The sequence below is a fragment of the Oncorhynchus masou genome, chromosome 15, assembly GCF_036934945.1.
Source record: "Oncorhynchus masou masou isolate Uvic2021 chromosome 15, UVic_Omas_1.1, whole genome shotgun sequence".
In the NCBI taxonomy this organism is placed as follows: domain Eukaryota; kingdom Metazoa; phylum Chordata; class Actinopteri; order Salmoniformes; family Salmonidae; genus Oncorhynchus; species Oncorhynchus masou.
In genome coordinates this window covers 27,277,193-27,289,811 of record NC_088226.1, presented here as the reverse complement: position 1 = coordinate 27,289,811, position 12,619 = coordinate 27,277,193, and the positions used below count along the sequence as shown (strand labels likewise).

At 42.8% G+C, this 12,619-nt stretch overlaps 1 protein-coding gene across 1 annotated transcript; it reads right to left on the bottom strand.

Annotated features, from left to right (window-relative positions):
* Positions 1-255: 255 nt before the first annotated feature.
* On the bottom strand, positions 256-12,401 carry LOC135556070 (prolactin-2-like). The gene is made up of 5 exons (XM_064988962.1): positions 12,326-12,401; positions 12,121-12,233; positions 1,337-1,444; positions 643-825; positions 256-478 (listed from the first exon to the last, which is right to left on the bottom strand). Exons 1-5 carry the CDS (start codon positions 12,363-12,365, stop codon positions 290-292), a joined length of 633 nt encoding a protein of 210 aa, XP_064845034.1. The 5' UTR covers positions 12,366-12,401; the 3' UTR covers positions 256-289.
* Positions 12,402-12,619: the final 218 nt, after the last annotated feature.

Here is a 12,619-nt window from a genome sequence, read left to right as displayed (position 1 = left end):
ATAAGTGCCAATATTAGGTTGAATATTGTTGATGAAATACATTACAGAACATAAACAATAATAAAACCTCTTGAGTTGTATATTACACTGGTAAAATGTGGAATTTAATGTATAGTCTATGAATAGTCTACAGGTAATGTTGATGACAGAGAGCATTAGTCATGATGTCACAAAATCTAACTTAATAACAACCAATCCCCTGAATTCTCCTTCAAACGGCTACCCCATTTTGGCTCTGTATCAGTTTGAAAATAGAACAACCCCTAACCAAAATGTCTGACATTTTCTCCTAACATGTTTCTGGTCGCATTTTGGTAGCCCGGCATCGAAGGACCTTGAGGAAACTGTCGATTTTGTGGGAGACCCTGCGGAAGCAGGACATAAGGAAGTGGAAGTTGATGAGGCGGGAGGTCTTGTCATTGCCGAGGTCTCCACCCTTGAAGGGGATTGAAGAAATGTACTGGGAGGAGGGGCCCATCTATAGAGAGAGAGAGACATTTTTTTAAAGCAGAAGATAGTGCAAAAAGGTTGTCACCTTGAACACAGTGTTCAATTGTTGAACTAAAACCACTAGTACATGTACAGTCTCGAATGCTTGACATGAAAACACACACACACAGATAAACAGCATCAGTGACCCACCTTGTTGACCAGTATGTCCAGTCCGTGTCCTAGGCTCTTGGAGTATTCCTGCAGTTCCCTGATCTTACTGCTGATGTCACCATTGGAGGGGTGTGGCAGAGTGGGCGCCTCAGAGAAGAGCAGCAGCAGGGGATCATTCCAGGCCAGCAGGAGGGAGCGAGCCAGGGCGATCAGCTCATTCTCCTGAGGAACACAATGGGTAAAGTCATGAAGGAAAGGTCAATCGAATGCTCCTGCTGTTTTACTGAGTGCAACGCTCCAACCCAAAGGTCTTAATCAGGCTTGACGAAAGGGGAGTAGGAGTGGGGATTGGGGGTTTAGTCAAGGAACTCTTGTGCAGGTTGTTAAATGCACTGCTTTTTTAGAACAGGGTAAATACTAACATGTATATATACCACAGGGAGGAGACAAACCCAGAGAGAGAGGAGAGGAATGGTACATCTGAGTTAGGAGGCTTCCTCTCCTTGTCTTCTTTCCTTCATCTCCAAGACTCCACTAATCTAAGACTGCTGGATGAAAATTGCTCACAGCTCTCCAATCCTCTCAGATCTGTGCCTAAGGGCTAGAGGTTGTTGCAAGACAGGGCTGTAGATTTGATCAATGAAGTGCTCACGCAGGTAGACTGGGAAAAGAGAGAAGGGGGAGAGATTATAACTAATAGAGATGAGTGAGGAGAGCACAGAGCTCTACTGACCGATACTCTAAGCGCTTGCTCCTTGTCCTTGGGTATCTGGAGTGAGGAGGTGTGACACATAGATGGACGTGGCATCATCATTCGTCCCATTGGTGGGAAGTGAGAGGCCTGAGAGAGAGAGAGAGAGAGAGAGAGAGGTGGAACAGCACAAAAGCGGTTATAATAAGGTTAACTCAAATTGAATATACTCTGACACATAATACTCTGAACATATTATTTTAGCGAACAATACATACATCTTGAACGCAAACAGACCAGGTATACACACAGATACACATACACACACAGACCAACGTACACATGCATGGTTGTCCTATGGTTATTAACCATCCTACAACTTCCTGGGAATGGTACAGGATAGTTGTTTGGCTTTGGAACATTCTCAGCACATTTATGGAACAGAAAGTCTCCTAAAAGTTCCAACGTGGTTACATTTAATAAAACTTTTTGTAATGTTCTATCATTCTTCAACTGGTTTGGCATTGAGAATATTCTCAAATAGTTCAGAGAACGTTAATTTCAGTTCTTCAGCATAATGTTTCAGGTTTCCTCAGGGTTCTATTTAAAATCATGGTCAGGTGGGTTGGCAGCATGCACTAATGAGTGCTTGTTTCCTTTAGAAATGGATTCTGTTTGAATAGACAAAAATTAACAGCTTTTGTATGTGTGAAAAAAAACATGGCATATTAGCTCCATCCTGGTGGCGCAGTGGACTAATTCCATGGATATAGGACTGAAGATTATAGGTTTGAACCGCACTGATGCCATAAATAAAAAAAATTGCATGATGAATGCCAAAGGAAATGGATTTCCATGTGTCCCATCATACCTTAAGGGAACATTTCGACAATCACCGTATAGTTAGTGAGAAAGTCCCTATTGGAACTGTACGGTCCCTTACTAGACGTCCGAAAACATTTTAGAAATTCGGGGACGGCGTCGGGCCGAGCGGTAGGGCCAGACCTACCGGGAAGTCATCAAATGAACTTTGTCGGACATTCGGTTTTCGTTTAATAAAATAAACAAATTTTAGCCCATTTTTGCGCAATGCCGGAATATCCCACAAGAGGGCATAAGCAATCATATTGCTATTGGACAAAACATCACGAATCACGACGTGCCATATCTCGGAAACCGAAAATATTTCGAAGCCGAAACTTGGTGAGCGTAGGTTTGGCATTATGGGAAGATGGCCCCGAACAAGATGGCGTCTAGGCCTCAACGGTTTTTGAGTTATGGCCATATTTCTGGGATTAAAGGTCCAAAATGAAAATAGAGAAAAGATTTTTTCACTTCACGTCAAAGTCAAGGAGCCTCCGGTGTCAATAAAAAAAAAATCGGCCATTTATCTATCGTCATTTACGAGAAATCGTACGTTGACCAGATCGTGATGTTCAGATATAGGTGTTTTTTTTTTTCAACGGTTACAGATCCAGTTGCAGGGTGTTCATACGAGTATTTTTAAAATGTGCTGCGGAGCTCTGCGACATTTCTGTGATTTTCTATGATTTTCTGAAATAACACACACTCACTAAACCCTCCGTAAATAACTCAGTTCTTAACGTAAAGACTTAAAACTCAGGATTCTGTAAAGGCATACCCCAATGAGGATATGAGTTTATTTATAGCTTCCTGTGCCAACCGGAAGTGCCATAATTGGTGTCTCAGGGGCTGTTTGGAAGGGTTAAAAAAATCAGATCTGTCCAAAACTTCATATGTGTGATTAGACAACCCCCATGAACTGTAAATCAGTCATTTTTCCCAACAGATGTCAAAGAAAAGCTCTCACACACACACACACAGCAAGGATGGAGTGACAAAGCGTGGTGTTTAAAGACACAGAGAGCAGGCAATGGCATAAACATAATCCCAAGGCAGGGCCGAGTCCAACGAGGTGCCCCGCTTGACCGTAGCTCACTCGGTCTGAGCGCAGCGACCATGAGAAAAATAGGCCCACAATGAAGCCTGCACCACAATGTCATTTGATTTTGGGTGACAGCGGCGGAACCGTTAGGTTTAGAAGGACAATTCAAACACAGGACTGTTCCTAAGGTCCTCCCGATCTGTGCAAGCCTAACCTTGACTGTGTGGCATTAACCTTTCACAGTTAAAAGAAGGTGTTTACAAAAAAACAGTGTGCATTGACTTCTCTCCCCATAGGAATACATTGCCTGCTCCCCTAAATACAACCTGGGGTCTTTATGGGTTATGAATGCTGTATGAACCTGTCTTCTATGACATTCCATCAGACCACTATGAGGTCTACCTGTGTCGATTCTAAGCTTCCTGGAGCAACCGGAAGAGGTTAAATTGACCCAAAAGGTATTTGGATGTACATCACCTCGAAAGGTGCCGAGGCCTCTGCATTATTCAACCCTGTGTAGATCAGTCAATTCTCAACTTAAAGACTTAAAACTCAGGATTCCCTAGGTTTCTATGTCAGTCAAGACATGTGTGTATTTATAGCTTCCTGTGCCAACCGGAAGTGCCATAATTGGTGACTCAGGGGCTGTTTGGAAGGGTTAAAAAAATCAGATCTGTCCAAAACTTCATATGTGTGATTAGACAACCCCCATGAAGTGTAAATCAGTCATTTTTCCCAACAGATGTCAAAGAAAAGCTCTCACACACACACACAGCAAGGATGGAGTGACAAAGCGTGGTGTTTAAAGACACAGAGAGCAGGCAATGGCATAAACATAATCCCAAGGCCGTGCCGAGTCCAACGAGGTGCCCCTCTTGACCGTAGCTCGCTCGGTCTGAGCGCAGCGACCATGAGAAAAATAGGCCCACAATGATGCCTGCACCACAATGTCATTGGATTTTGGGTGACAGCGGCGGAACCGTTAGGTTTAGAAGGACAATTCAAACGCAGGACTGTTCCTAAGGTCCTCCCGATCTGTGCAAGCCTAACCTTGACTGTGTGGCATTAACCTTCCACAGTTAAAAGAAGGTGTTTACAAAAAAACAGTGTGCATTGACTTCTCTCCCCATAGGAATACATTGCCTGCTCCCCTAAATACAACCTGGGGTCTTTATGGGTTATGAATGCTGTATGAACCTGTCTTCTATGACATTCCATCAGACCACTATGAGGTCTACCTGTGTCGATTCTAAGCTTCCTGGAGCAACCGGAAGTGGTTAAATTGACCCAAAAGGTATTTGGATGTACATCACCTCGAAAGGTGCCGAGGCCTCTGCATTATTCAACCCTGTGTAGATCAGTCAATTCTCAACTTAAAGACTTAAAACTCAGGATTCCCTAGGTTTCTATGTCAGTCAAGACATGTGTGTATTTATAGCTTCCTGTGCCAACCGGAAGTGCCATAATTGGTGACTCAGGGGCTGTTTGGAAGGGTTAAAAAAATCAGATCTGTCCAAAACTTCATATGTGTGATTAGACAACCCCCATGAACTGTAAATCAGTCATTTTTCCCATAAAAATTCAAAGGAAAAATAAATCACACAGATACACAACTTGGATGGAGGGACGTATTGGGGTGTGTAGAGACTGACAGTGCCTCCAATAGTTAGCTTTGTTCGAGCTAAAAAAGAACCGTCAGACCTAGAGTTCCGAAACTTTAGAATCCTGATCTAGACCTCAGGTAGATAGTGCGTGGTGAGTTACGGCGCTCTAGGAGGTTCTCGGACCGAGAAACAGCGTCGAACATTTGCAATGACTTCAATTCATTTTGACCATTACGAAAATGGCGACATTTAGAAATGTCCCAGAGACACAAGACTAGGTGCATTGTGACCGTCTCGGCCCATAGAGACAGAACCCAACATCTCGGTCCGATAGCTCATTCAAGGACCCCGTAGCAAGGCATTGAAAAAAGTGGATTTTCAGCACCAATTAGGCTTTTACTCGGACACCAAATGACCTATCGGGCCGAAACTCGGGATTCGGGGTCGCCTCACATAGGACTACACATAATGTCCGAACTGGCCCCGCAGCTAGAAAGTAACTATGTGTTTTATGGTTTTTTAATGTTTTGTACCGAAGGCCTTGTGAATTTTGGGCCAGCTCTGAAGTATGTTATACTTGGCTCCTAAATGAGTTGGGAAAAGTGGGTTTGGTGTCAGTTTGTATCAGTTTGGTGTCAGAATGATATCAAATTGACTGATGGACGGTGACTTGCAGGTGACTCTTGTCCATTAGCAATATGTTTAAGTGGTGAGGTACCATCACCAAAAGCGACATTCTGAAATCAACCCAAACGAGCGATGGAGAGGTACCAGTATCACTGCCCAGACATCCCTATGTCATCGGGCCAGTCAATTTGGCATTCCTGCATGATTTTTATGGCATGACAAATTGGTAATGGTGACTGCCCAGTTAACCATATGGCAAATGCACAGTGACTTTGAAAGAGTGAGAAAAATCACCAAATGGACATTCTGGAATCAACCCTAACGAGTGATGGAGAGGTACCAGAATCACTGCCAAGCCATCCCGAGTTCATCGGGCCAGTCAATTTGGCATTCCTGCACAAATTTTCAGTGACTTTGCAAAAGTAAGGAACATTTGCAATATGTTTTAACAGTGAGGTACCATCACCAAAAGCGACATTCTGAAATCAACCCAAACGAGCGATGGAGAGGTACCAGTATCACTGCCCAGACATCCCTATGTCATCGGGCCAGTCAATTTGGCATTCCTGCATGATTTTTATGGCATGACAAATTGGTAATGGTGACTGCCCAGTTAACCATATGGCAAATGCACAGTGACTTTGAAAGAGTGAGAAAAATCACCAAATGGACATTCTGGAATCAACCCTAACGAGTGATGGAGAGGTACCAGAATCACTGCCAAGCCATCCCGAGTTCATCGGGCCAGTCAATTTGGCATTCCTGCACAAATTTTCAGTGACTTTGCAAAAGTAAGGAACATTTGCAATATGTTTTAACAGTGAGGTACCATCACCAAAAGCGACATTCTGAAATCAACCCAAACGAGCGATGGAGAGGTACCAGTATCACTCCCCAGCCATCCTGAGGTCATCGGGCCAGTCAATTTGGCATTCCTGCATGATTTTTATAGCATGACAAATTGGTGATGGTGACTGCCCAGTTAACCATATGGCAAATGCACAGTGACTTTGAAAGAGTGAGAAAAATCACCAAATGGACATTCTGGAATCAACCCTAACGAGCGATGGAGAGGTACCAGAATCACTGCCCAGACATCCCGAGGTCATCGGGCCAGTCAATTTGGCATTCCTGCAAAAATTTTCAGTGACTTTGCAAAAGTAAGGAACATTTGCAATATGTTTTAACAGTGAGGTACCATCACCAAAAGCGACATTCTGAAATCAACCCAAACGAGCGATGGAGAGGTACCAGTATCACTGCCCAGCCATCCCGAGGTCATCGGGCCAGTCAATTTGGCATTCCTGCAAGAATTTTTAGTGACTTTGCAAAAGTAAGGAACATTTGCAATATGTTTAAGCGGTGAGGTACCATCACCAAAAGCGACATTCTGAAATCAACCCAAACGAGCGATGGAGAGGTACCAGTATCACTGCCAAGCCATCCCGAGTTCATCGGGCCAGTCAATTTGGCATTCCTGCACAAATTTTCAGTGACTTTGCAAAAGTAAGTAACATTTGCAATATGTTTTAACAGTGAGGTACCATCACCAAAAGCGACATTCTGAAATCAACCCAAACGAGCGATGGAGAGGTACCAGTATCACTGCCCAGACATCCCTATGTCATCGGGCCAGTCAATTTGGCATTCCTGCATGATTTTTATGGCATGACAAATTGGTAATGGTGACTGCCCAGTTAACCATATGGCAAATGCACAGTGACTTTGAAAGAGTGAGAAAAATCACCAAATGGACATTCTGGAATCAACCCTAACGAGTGATGGAGAGGTACCAGAATCACTGCCAAGCCATCCCGAGTTCATCGGGCCAGTCAATTTGGCATTCCTGCACAAATTTTCAGTGACTTTGCAAAAGTAAGGAACATTTGCAATATGTTTTAACAGTGAGGTACCATCACCAAAAGCGACATTCTGAAATCAACCCAAACGAGCGATGGAGAGGTACCAGTATCACTCCCCAGCCATCCTGAGGTCATCGGGCCAGTCAATTTGGCATTCCTGCATGATTTTTATAGCATGACAAATTGGTGATGGTGACTGCCCAGTTAACCATATGGCAAATGCACAGTGACTTTGAAAGAGTGAGAAAAATCACCAAATGGACATTCTGGAATCAACCCTAACGAGCGATGGAGAGGTACCAGAATCACTGCCCAGACATCCCGAGGTCATCGGGCCAGTCAATTTGGCATTCCTGCAAAAATTTTCAGTGACTTTGCAAAAGTAAGGAACATTTGCAATATGTTTTAACAGTGAGGTACCATCACCAAAAGCGACATTCTGAAATCAACCCAAACGAGCGATGGAGAGGTACCAGTATCACTGCCCAGCCATCCCGAGGTCATCGGGCCAGTCAATTTGGCATTCCTGCAAGAATTTTTAGTGACTTTGCAAAAGTAAGGAACATTTGCAATATGTTTAACGGTGAGGTACCATCACCAAAAGCGACATTCTGAAATCAACCCAAACGAGCGATGGAGAGGTACCAGTATCACTGCCAAGCCATCCCGAGTTCATCGGGCCAGTCAATTTGGCATTCCTGCACAAATTTTCAGTGACTTTGCAAAAGTAAGTAACATTTGCAATATGTTTTAACAGTGAGGTACCATCACCAAAAGCGACATTCTGAAATCAACCCAAACGAGCGATGGAGAGGTACCAGTATCACTGCCCAGACATCCCTATGTCATCGGGCCAGTCATTTTGGCATTCCTGCATGATTTTTATGGCATGACAAATTGGTGATGGTGACTGCCCAGTTAACCATATGGCAAATGCACAGTGACTTTGCAAAAGTGAGAAAACATGACCAAATGGACATTCTGAAATCAACACAAACAATGGCATCACCATAGTGTCCAGACTGTGCGGAGTCCAACGAGGTGTCCCGCTTGACCGTAGCTCGCTCGGTCTGAGCGCGCGACCATGAGAAAAATAGGCCCAATATGAAGCCTTCACCAGTACGTCATTTGATTTTGGGTGACAGCGGCGGAACCGTTAGGTTTAGAAAGACAATTCAACCACAGGACTGTTCCTAAGGTCCTCCTGATCTGTCCAAGCCTATCCTTGACCGTGTGACATTAACCCTTCACAGTCAAAAGAAGGTGTTTACATAAAAACAGTGTTCATTGACTTCTCTCCCCATAGGAATATATTGGCTGCTCCACTAAATACAACCTGGAGTCTATATGGGTTATGAATGTTGTATGAACCTGTCTTTGGTACCAGTCCATCAGACCACTATAAGGTCTACCTGTGTCGATTCTAAGCTTCCTGGACCAACCGGAAGTGGTTCAAATCGCCCTAAAAGTGTATACCCATACACTGCCTGCAATTTGATGGACATAGTGCATTGAACCCTGTGTAAATCAGTCAGTTTTCATGGTAAAGACTTAAAACTCAGGATTCTCTAATGGAATAGCCCAATGAGGATGTATGTTGAGTTACAGCTTCCTGTGCCAACCGGAAGTGCCATAATTGGTGTCTCATGGGCTGTTTGGAGGGGTTAAAAATATCAGATCTTTCCAAAACTTCATATATATGATTAGGCAACCCCCATGAACTGTAAATCAGTCATTTTTCCCATAAAAATTCAAAGGAAAACTAAATCACACAGATACACAACATGGATGGAGGGACGTATCATTGGGGTGCGTAGAGACTGACAGTGCCTCCAATAGTTAGCTTTGAATGATATCAAATTGACTGATGGACAGTGACTTGCAGGTGACTCTTGTCCATTAGCAATATGTTTAAGCGGTGAGGTACCATCACCAAAAGCGACATTCTGAAATCAACCCAAAAGAGCCATGGAGAGGTACCAGTATCACTGCCCAGCCATCCCGAGGTCATCGGGCCAGTCAATTTGGCATTCCTGCGTGATTTTTATAGCATGACAAATTGGTAATGGTGACTGCCCAGTTAACCATATGGCAAATGCACAGTGACTTTGAAAGAGTGAGAAAAATCACCAAATGGACATTCTGGAATCGACCCTAACGAGTGATGGAGAGGTACCAGAATCACTGCCAAGCCATCCCGAGTTCATCGGGCCAGTCAATTTGGCATTCCTGCACAAATTTTCAGTGACTTTGCAAAAGTAAGGAACATTTGCAATATGTTTTAACAGTGAGGTACCATCACCAAAAGCGACATTCTGAAATCAACCCAAACGAGCGATGGAGAGGTACCAGTATCACTGCCCAGACATCCCTATGTCATCGGGCCAGTCAATTTGGCATTCCTGCATGATTTTTATGGCATGACAAATTGGTGATGGTGACTGCCCAGTTAACCATATGGCAAATGCACAGTGACTTTGCAAAAGTGAGAAAAATCACCAAATGGACATTCTGGAATCGACCCTAACGAGTGATGGAGAGGTACCAGAATCACTGCCAAGCCATCCCGAGTTCATCGGGCCAGTCAATTTGGCATTCCTGCACAAATTTTCAGTGACTTTGCAAAAGTAAGGAACATTTGCAATATGTTTTAACAGTGAGGTACCATCACCAAAAGCGACATTCTGAAATCAACCCAAACGAGCCATGGAGAGGTACCAGTATCACTGCCCAGCCATCCCGAGGTCATCGGGCCAGTCAATTTGGCATTCCTGCAAAAATTTTCAGTGACTTTGCAAAAGTAAGGAACATTTGCAATATGTTTTAACAGTGAGGTACCATCACCAAAAGCGACATTCTGAAATCAACCCAAACGAGCCATGGAGAGGTACCAGTATCACTGCCCAGCCATCCCGAGGTCATCGGGCCAGTCAATTTGGCATTCCTGCATGATTTTTATAGCATGACAAATTGGTGATGGTGACTGCCCAGTTAACCATATGGCAAATGCACAGTGACTTTGAAAGAGTGAGAAAAATCACCAAATGGACATTCTGGAATCAACCCTAACGAGCGATGGAGAGGTACCAGAATCACTGCCAAGCCATCCCGACTTCATCGGGCCAGTCAATTTGGCATTCCTGCAAAAATTTTCAGTGACTTTGCAAAAGTAAGGAACATTTGCAATATGTTTTAACAGTGAGGTACCATCACCAAAAGCGACATTCTGAAATCAACCCAAACGAGCGATGGAGAGGTACCAGAATCACTGCCCAGCCATCCCGAGTTCATCGGGCCAGTCAATTTGGCATTCCTGCATGATTTTTATGGCATGACAAATTGGTGATGGTGAATGCCCAGTTAACCATATGGCAAATGCACAGTGACTTTGCAAAAGTGAGAAAACATAAACAAATGGACATGATGAAATCAACACCACGAGTGATTGAAAGGAACAACAATCACTGCCCGGCCATCCCGAGTTCATCAGGCCAGTCAATTTTGCATTTCTGAAGGATTTTTGAGCATGTCAAATTTCTTATGACATTTGGCCCCCACAAAACATATGCCTTATGCACAAGCAAAAAAAAAAAACAAAAACATTATAATAATAAAATATGACTAAAGTATGTTGATACAGTTCTTATACGTGTGTAACTGACACAAAATTCGAAAAAATTTCGAAAAACGGTCCAGAAAGCACTTTTTTAGGGGTGTGTGAAGTTTTTTATGAAATTTAATAATTTTTGACTTTTGACTTCTGACTTCCTATGAAATCATATTGCAGATGGACAAAACACATGCAATATGCGCAAGTAAAAAAAAAAAAAAAAAAATTATGATAATAAAATATGACTAAAGTATGTTGATACAGTTCTTATACGTGTGTAACTGACACAAAATGCGAAAAAATTTCGAAAAACGGTCCAGAAAGCACTTTTTAGGGGTGTGTGAAGTTTTTTATGAAATTTAAGAATTTTTGACTTTTGACTTCTGACTTCCTATGAAATCATATTGCAAATGGACAAAACATATGCAATATGCGCAAGTAAAAAAATTAAAAAAATTATGTTAATAAAATTGGACAAAAGTATTTTCATACAGTTCTTATACATGTGTAATTGTCAAAAAAAGCGAAAGAATTTCGAAAAACGGTCCAGAAAGCACTTTTTTAAGGGGTGATACGTTTTTTTCAAAAAATTCGTTTTTTCAAAATTTGGCTTTTGGATGTTGACTTGGAGTCCAATACCAATATGAAAAACCATGGTGGAGTGCAATCGCCACCTGTTGGATTTTTGAAGTGTTACAACTGGCAATACCCATATGGCAATAGCAGTAAACTTTGCATGAATCAACGCCGCTTTGGGTGGTATTGGCCAATGTGTGCATGGTTTGGCCTATGCCAATAACTTGCCATTCATTTTTGTCCACTACGGGGGTGAAATCCCTTACTGTGCTTAAGAGTTCAAAAAAGTTTACCCAAAATAATCTGAAAGTGTTATTGAAATATTCAGTGAAAGTTAAGGAAGTTATTCAAAAACCTCCAAATAACATATCATTTCCATTCTTAGAGCTTTAATAAAACCTTCCAGGAAAACTTTCAATAAACCAGAGTAAAATATTCTCAGAACCTCCCTGCAAACTAAAGATAAACATTCCCAGAACAGGCAACATTTTCACTTCTGTTCTCAGAACATTTAAAAAACGCTTAGTTTTACCAATCAGGAAACGCATGGCTTCGTTCCCACAACCAATGTGAAACCAAAAACAGACATTCCCACAACTTCCAAGCAGCCAAATGTGCGAGCTGGGATGGTTGTTACTGACCAGGTCCTTGTTGAGGGAAGTGCTGAGTGAGTGAAGCTTGTCTGATCGCTGGGAAGCTCTCTCCATTAGGTCACTAAGGCCAATGGCATGACAGGACACAACTAGACACAGAACTAGAGGTGAGAGAGAGAGAGGTTTGGCTTTAGTCAACTTGCCTCCATCAATAACTCTCACACACAGACTAAACACACAGGTTTCATGTCACCTGCTAAGTGGAGTTTGGTACCCTGGGATCGGCGAGCCATCTTTCTTTCTTTTCTCTTCTCTCCTTATCTTCTTGTCCTTCCTCTCCTGCTTTTTGGCTGTCGTTCCTTTTCGTCCCCCTTATATAGTGCCCTTGTCTTTTTAATTTGTGAATGCATAAGTCTGGTGACTGCGCGTATTGTTCAGAACTAGTTTTCTCCTGATCACTAATGAGAAACATTTGGGGTGTCTGTCCCTTAGGTATGTACTCATCAATACCCATGGTATTTTTTAAGGTGAGATAGTGAGGTGGACA